Source organism: Trichosurus vulpecula, chromosome 6, assembly GCF_011100635.1.
Source record: "Trichosurus vulpecula isolate mTriVul1 chromosome 6, mTriVul1.pri, whole genome shotgun sequence".
NCBI lineage: Eukaryota > Metazoa > Chordata > Mammalia > Diprotodontia > Phalangeridae > Trichosurus > Trichosurus vulpecula.
In genome coordinates this window covers 254264717-254271863 of record NC_050578.1, presented here as the reverse complement: position 1 = coordinate 254271863, position 7147 = coordinate 254264717, and the positions used below count along the sequence as shown (strand labels likewise).

General features: G+C 43.4%; 1 protein-coding gene across 1 annotated transcript; it reads right to left on the bottom strand.

Moving 5' to 3' along the window:
• Positions 1–6097: 6097 nt before the first annotated feature.
• On the bottom strand, positions 6098–6626 carry LOC118854965 (homeobox protein pv.1-like). Its single transcript, XM_036765129.1, is given in 2 exon segments — positions 6098–6313; positions 6315–6626. Coding segments are annotated over 2 exon segments (528 nt in total).
• Positions 6627–7147: the final 521 nt, after the last annotated feature.

Here is a 7147-nt window from a genome sequence, read left to right as displayed (position 1 = left end):
GAGCTATCTTTCCCAGATACCAAGGTGGTATAGGGAAGATTATGCCCCTGAGTTGTTGGGGGAATGCTTGTTCTTTTTATGTCTTCAAAGTAAATAACTCTTCTTAAAAGCTAGTTGATGTTAAGTGGTTGAATAAAATGAGGGTGCTGGTCACAGGCTCCTAAAATGCAGGGGAACACAGCTGTTGGGAGCTCAGGCCAAGGGCAGTAGAGAAGAGACACTCCACAGACCCTTTAGGGTACCACAAAACACTGCAGAGAAACTGTAATGTATGACTTTAAGAGAGTAGAGCCAGAGGGTACATGCTATACATGTATTCTTTCGGTTCTATTTATTTCAATGTAAATAATGTATATTTATACATCCATATACAATTTAAATCAATCCATAAAAGCCTTCCTGTGTTTCCTCCTCTCTTATCTGCCATTTCATACTACATAATAATGTAACATTGTAATCATATACCACAGTTTGTCCCCCCAGCTGTTTCCCAATCAATAGACACCCACTTTGTTTGCAGTTCTTTGTTACCACTAAGAGTGACACCATTAATATTTTCATACATAAACATACCTTTGCTTTTGGGGGGCATGTTTTGGGAGCATATGCCTAGAAGTGGATTTCTTGGGCCAAATGATATGAATGGTTTAAGCACTCATCTTGCATAATTCCAAATTGAGATCCAGAATGGTTAGATCCATTTGCAATTCCACCAACAATGTATTAGTGTGCCTGTTTCCCACACCCTTATAAGTCCCAATTTTTACAAGTTCTCAAGACTAGCAAATGAGAATCTGTGTTTCTATTATGCAAGGAAGATTATAAAATTCTGGTGTTAAGAATTATATCTATGTCTAATGCCTCTGATTACTTGGGCACTTCTATTGTATCTCTTTTACCTCCCTTTCCGCCCACCTCTCTCCCCCACCTCCCAGCCCCTTCCCTAAAAAAAGAAACCTATGGTCCAAACAGCTCAATTAGCAACTATTTTCAATAGGCTTTTTTGGCCCCAAGGGTGTTTGGATAATTTTAAACTTGGCTTTAGTTGAAATAGCTCCTGAATGTTTCCTGCATAAATTACAGCATATTCAAAACATGAAAATTCTCATTTCAGCAGTCAGGAAACTACAAACCCTTAAACAAAAAATTAGCCAACATTTGTTCTGTTGCAGCTCAAGCATGCTATGTTTTTTCCCTGGCGCACATTTCTTCCAGTTTCCTATCTAGTGTGTGGAGCACTTTTACATTTTGGGAGAGGGAAAGGCATCCTGTGGTCATAAATGAGTTGATTATTTAATCATAAAAGACAAGGAGTTAAATAAGAAAGATGAAAATGTCTGCAGGGAAATTCACATGGGATTCGAGGACTTAGCCATGTGTGTAACTCAGGCTCACTATGTTTCCCAAACAACAATGATGCTGGAATGATATTGGGGAGAAGACAAGTAAACAGGGTCCAGGACCTGGGAGATTCTTTGGCGATAACTTTCTGACACCACTGTATTTAGGTGCAGCAGACTTGCTTTCAACTTCACCACTATCCATTTCAGTGTGTGTGTGTGTGTGTGTGTGTGTGTGTGTATAGGGAGGGAGGGAGAGATGGTGAGAGAGGGATGGAGGGAGGGAGGGAGGGAGAGAGAGACAGAGCGCAAGATGGCCTCTCCTATCAGAGTAAAAAAACAGGTAGAATCAGTAAGAAATCTGGTTCTATGAGAAGAGTACTGATTCTGGTGTCAGATTCTGCCTCTCCCCCGATCACTTGTGTGACCATGGGCAAATCAGTGCCGCTCTTTGGGCCTCAGTGTCTTCAGCTGTTAGATAAGAAGGTTGGGCTAAATGGCCTTTGAGCCCCTCTCTAGATCTAGAGCCATGATCCTGTGATCTGTTTGCTAGACCAGCCTTGTTCATCTTCATTTTCTAAGAGGACAAATGCTGTCATGGGATGATCAGCCTCACTCTCTCTTCCAGAGTCATTAAAATCCAGCGGTAGGACAAAAGTTAAGACTGACAATGTCCCAGGGTGTAGTGGATGACCTTGGCATCTTCAATGTCTGAACAAGCTCTTAACGCTCCACAGCAGCCAAGTGCATGGCCATTGGAACAAACTGCTCTCATTTGTTCATTCCACTTGGGGAAAAAAAATCTGTTTGTGTGCTTGGGGTAGACATCCCCCTAAGTCATTGATGTTTGAGGCCTGTCAGTGATCTTTAACCTGGTTTAGCCAATCTGCTGAGATGGTTTTTTACTGGGGTGTGGGCACTGCACATGCTATAGCCTCTTAGAGCCGCAGTTGAGAGTTGGGTGACTGGTGGACCCTGAAGGTGGATAAGCAGCCTTCCCACCAGAGATGCTAGTCCTCCTGAACACCCCACACACTCCAAAGACCAGCCTCAGGGATCCTGGGCTCTACAAGGGGAGCCTTAGAGGATCATCTAGTCCAATATTCTCATTTTCCAGATGAGGAAACTGAGACCCAGAGAAGAGGAACGACTTATTAGAGAGATTATTTGGACTGTATGTTGTATCCCTAGCTGTGTGACTGTATAAAATGATATACACTCTTCTCCATAGAGTGTAAACTCCTTGAGGTCAGGAAGTGCCTTTTGTCTTTGTATCTCCAGCACTCAACACAGATACTGTCACATGTTGTTCAGTCATTTTTGAGTCTAGTCTGACTCTTCATACCACATTTGGGGTTTTCTTGGCAGAGATGCTTGAGAGTAGTTTGCCATTTATTTCCTTTTCCAGGTCATTTTACAGATGAGGAAACTGAAGCAAACAGGGTTAAATGACTTATCCAAGGCCAAACAGCTAGTCTGTCTGAGGCTGGATTTGAACTCCAGGAGATGAGTCTTCTTGACTCCAGGCCCAGCACTCTACCCATTGTGCCACCTACCTGCCCTATATTGAAAGGTACCATATATCTTTTCCATGAGAACAGAGTAGTATCTAGTAGACGGAAAGTTTTCCCGAGATCCAAGAAAAGAAGACCTGGATTCAAATCCCACCTCCGACCCCTACTGGCTCTGTAACACAGGGCCAATAACTCAACTTCTCAGTGTCCTAGGCAATTCTCTAAAACTCTTGAATTGCATAGCAGGTGCTAATTTGCATTGGTAGAGGGAGTTCCATACATTGATGAAATCACAGATCCATTAAAAACAGTCTTTTCTATAGCCTTTCACTAACTCATGGCCCATCTCAGATTGAACTCATTTTTATATGCATTCCTTTTCCGAATGTCTAGCTTTTTAGTAACTGGTACTGTACCATCCATGAGGGAAGGTGCATAGAAAGACATGGTAGGGAATGGAGACTCATGTGGCCTTCATCCCTCTAACACAAGGGCTTTTAATGTAGAGTCTAGAAACTTAAAATTTTTTTTTTGATAACGGGATTTTTATGTAATTGATTACTTTTGCAATCCTATGTATTCTGTTTTATGCATCTAAAAATATTCTGAGAAAGGGACCAGGGACTTCACCAGACTGAGATTAAGAGTTTCCTATTCTAATCACTTTACTAGTTTATTTTCTCATTAGCTAGGGAGAAATGTATGTGTATTGGAGAGGGGCTTGGGGATTCCAGCAATCAACAAATGTAAGGGACATAGCCTGGCTCTGCTTTTAATCAACGATTCCATAATTATTTGACTGCCTACTCTGTGTAAAGTGCCCCGATATAGACAAAAATGATACACAGTCCTTGTCCTCAAGAAACTTATGTTTATGTAAACATGTGCATATCTACATATTACTTCCCATCCTCCCTTGGGTCCACCAAGAATGTAAGCTCCTTGAGGGCAGGGACTGTTTGATGTTACTCTTCGTATCCCCAGAGCCCATCACAGTGCTTCGCCCATAATAGGTGATTAAAAAGTGCTTATAGATTGGTTGATTACTTATCTTCTGCTGAGTGGGGGGAGAATAAAACACACATGAGCTTGATCATCTGAGGAGAGACAGGACCCAAGGAAAGGGACTCAGGAAAAGGTTCCTTTGGATGCTCGTATTTCCTTCATTTGACTGACACATTGCCTACAGCCTCCTGGCTTTTTAGAAAACACAAAAGAAGGCAGAGTAGGAGGTTGGCAACTCACCCAGTCAAAGACACTGGAGCTCCTGAGTCCCACTAGGCAAAGCTTTACTGCTTAATTGATTTCCAGCTCTTTTGTTTCTTTGTTACTTGAAGTCACCAATGGTAAAAACGAGAACAGTGCGTTTGCATAAAGGAAGAAAATATTGAATAGAGCCAGAATTATGCGGTGAACTCTTCTTTCTGGTCACTCAGGAGGCTGAGAGAGAGAGGGAACATTTGCTGGAGCTATCCTCCATATCTTACATCAAACCTTGCAGCTCTTCCTTTTTCCTGTCTTTTGGGTGCTAATTAATGAAACTAATCATAAAAGCAGTTACTAGAGCAGGAATTGGGTTTTTCTGTTGATTTCAGTGCCAGGGAAAGGGGCTGGAAGAACATTTATGGAAAGAAACAGAAAGTCCCCTTGTTAACCCCAGATTAGAAGAAGGCTGGGCAGTAGCCAGCTTGGGCATTTCCGGGCATGTTGCCTTCTCTCCACCCTGACTCTTTCCAGATCTCATCTCTAGGGTAGAGTTCCACTGGGCAGAGTGCTAATCAAGTGCAAATGAGGAGCACCTGGTCAGTTTGGGCTTGCTGCCCAGGAGTGTCAGCTTCTGGCTGTCCTTTCATGCCTTCCCTCCTCCCTTCCCTGAAAACAGGGGCAACACAAAGAGTAACCCAAATTGCCCTTTTTGGAGTCCAGATCTGCAATTTTATTAATCGGGAGAGCTTCTGGAATGGAAACTTCCTCCACAGATGTAGATGGGGAATTTATCTGTAACTTTGCAGCTTCTATTGGTAGTAAGTTGCCTAGAGCCCTGAAAGGTTGGCTAAGTTGCCCAGGATCACACAGCTAGATTATGTCAAAAGTGAGACTTGAACCAAGATCTTTCCCCATTCCCTTGTAGAATATAAGCTCTTAGTGCAAAGATCATTTCATTTTGTCATCTTGTTGATCATCTCCAATATATTCTGTGTATGTCTTGTTTGAGGGCAGCTAGGTGGCACAGTTGATAGAACACTGGTCCTGGAATCAGGAAGACCCATCTTCATGAGTTCAAATCTGGCCTCAGACACTTACTAGCTGGGTGACTCTGGGCAAGTCACTTCACCTTCTTTGCTTCAGTTTCTTCATCTGTAAAATGAGCTGGAGAAGGAAATGGGAAACTACTCCATTATCTTTGCAAAAACACCCAAATGGGGTCACGGAGAGTTGGGCATGACTGAAACAGGACAACAACGAATATCTTGCTTGTATGTTGTTTCCCCTTAGCAGAGGGGACTCATTTTTAGTGTAATTAATAACTTTTTTGCCTTTCTTTGTATTTTTCATGCTAAGCACAGTTGCTATGGTTTAGTCATTTCTGTTATGTTCAAATTTTTGTGACCCCCATTTGGGATTTTCTTGGCAAAGACACTGTAGCTCATTTTACAGATGAGAAAACTGAGGCAGACAGGGTTAAGGGACTTGCTCAGAGTCCCATGGCTAGTAAGAGTCTGAGGCCGGATTTGAACTCAAGAAGATGAGTTTTCCTGACTCCAGGCCTGGCCCTCTATCTACTTTGCCTCCTAGCTGTCCAAGCAGAATAGTAGGAACTTGATAAAGGCTCGTTGAATTGAGTTGCTTTGTCCTTTTTGTTCCTGTGCCTCTCAGAGTGGAATGGATGCAGAAGAGATACTGAATAAATGATCGGTTTGGTTGATTGATTTGTGACAGAAAGAATGTCTCTCTGTCCGTTATACCAGGAAGTATCCGTGTAGAAGACGGCCAAAAGAGAACCAAATCCCTCAATCCTTCTAACCTTCACCCTGACACAATATGGATAATTTTAACTCATTAAATGTTTATCGAGCGCCTACTCTTTTCGAGGTCCTACGTGGGAAGGCCTATGTCCCTGTGTGTACAGAGATGGGCAGTCAGCATGGCCTAGCATTAATCCAATTGAGGATTTGTTGGAGTAACTAGAGATGGTTACTCTGGACAAAGGAAGACTTGATAGGAGAGGACCTGACAGCCTTCTTAAAGTATTTGAAGGACTGTCTTAGAAAAGAGCTGGCGCTTCAGTTTCATGTGGCAATTCTGGAACCAGGTTTTTATCTGAACTTTAGATAGTCCCATCTTGCCTGCCAGTTTGCACTTCTTGGCAGTGCCCAGATAGTAGTGGCGTTTGAAGGAGCTCTGCAGAGTGCTGATTTGTTTGGTTGTGAAATCTGTGGGAAGGTGGCAGGGCCCTCCAGCCATGGGGTTCCGGGCCTGGGCCCTCTGGTAGCCCGCAGCTGACCCTGCTGACCTCAGGGGAAGCCTCCTCGCTTAGAGACCTGGATTTGACTGAAGAAGACCCTTTGATGGTGGCAGTGGGTAGTGCCAGGGGCCAGGAACTTGTAGAAGGGCCATCTGACCCTGAGGTATCAGGAGGCCCCAAAAACAGAAGACCTGGGGTGCCTCGGCCTCCCCCTTCTATGGAAGCCTCAGAGTCACCTTGGCCAAGGTGTGAGGGCTTCTTGCTGCTTCGGGAGAGCCATTCCACAAAGAATGGGGCCTTCATCATTGGGAGGATGCTGGACACCAAGGGGGGGCGTACTTTGACTCTTGCTAAGCTAGTTTTCAAGGGAAAAAAGGCACACACTTTATCCTCAGGAAGATATGGCTTAGCTTAGTGGATGGATCACTAGACATGGCAGTTAGGAGGAACTGCCCTTGAAGCCTTCCTCTGACACTTACTAGCTTAAGAATCAGTTAACTTTTCAGAGCTTCAGTTTCCTTATCTGCAAATGAGGATAATCATACTCATGGGAAAACATGAATCTTTTTGTGGCATCTGTATTTCCTGAAGCTCTCACTTTTGGGCCACTCCTTCACTTTCTTCTTGGAGCAGGCGTATCTACTGTTTTACCTTCTCTTCAGTCAATGAGAAAAAAATCTGAAATTGAGGATGAATAGCTTTGAATTTGAACTTGGAGGTTTGAAGAAGTTGCTGCCACTGGAAGACTTGGGGGCAAGATTTTTTTCAGCAGCTGACTGATGGGGCTTGGAAATGACAAGTTCTCCTGTGTGTGTTTTCTCCAGATC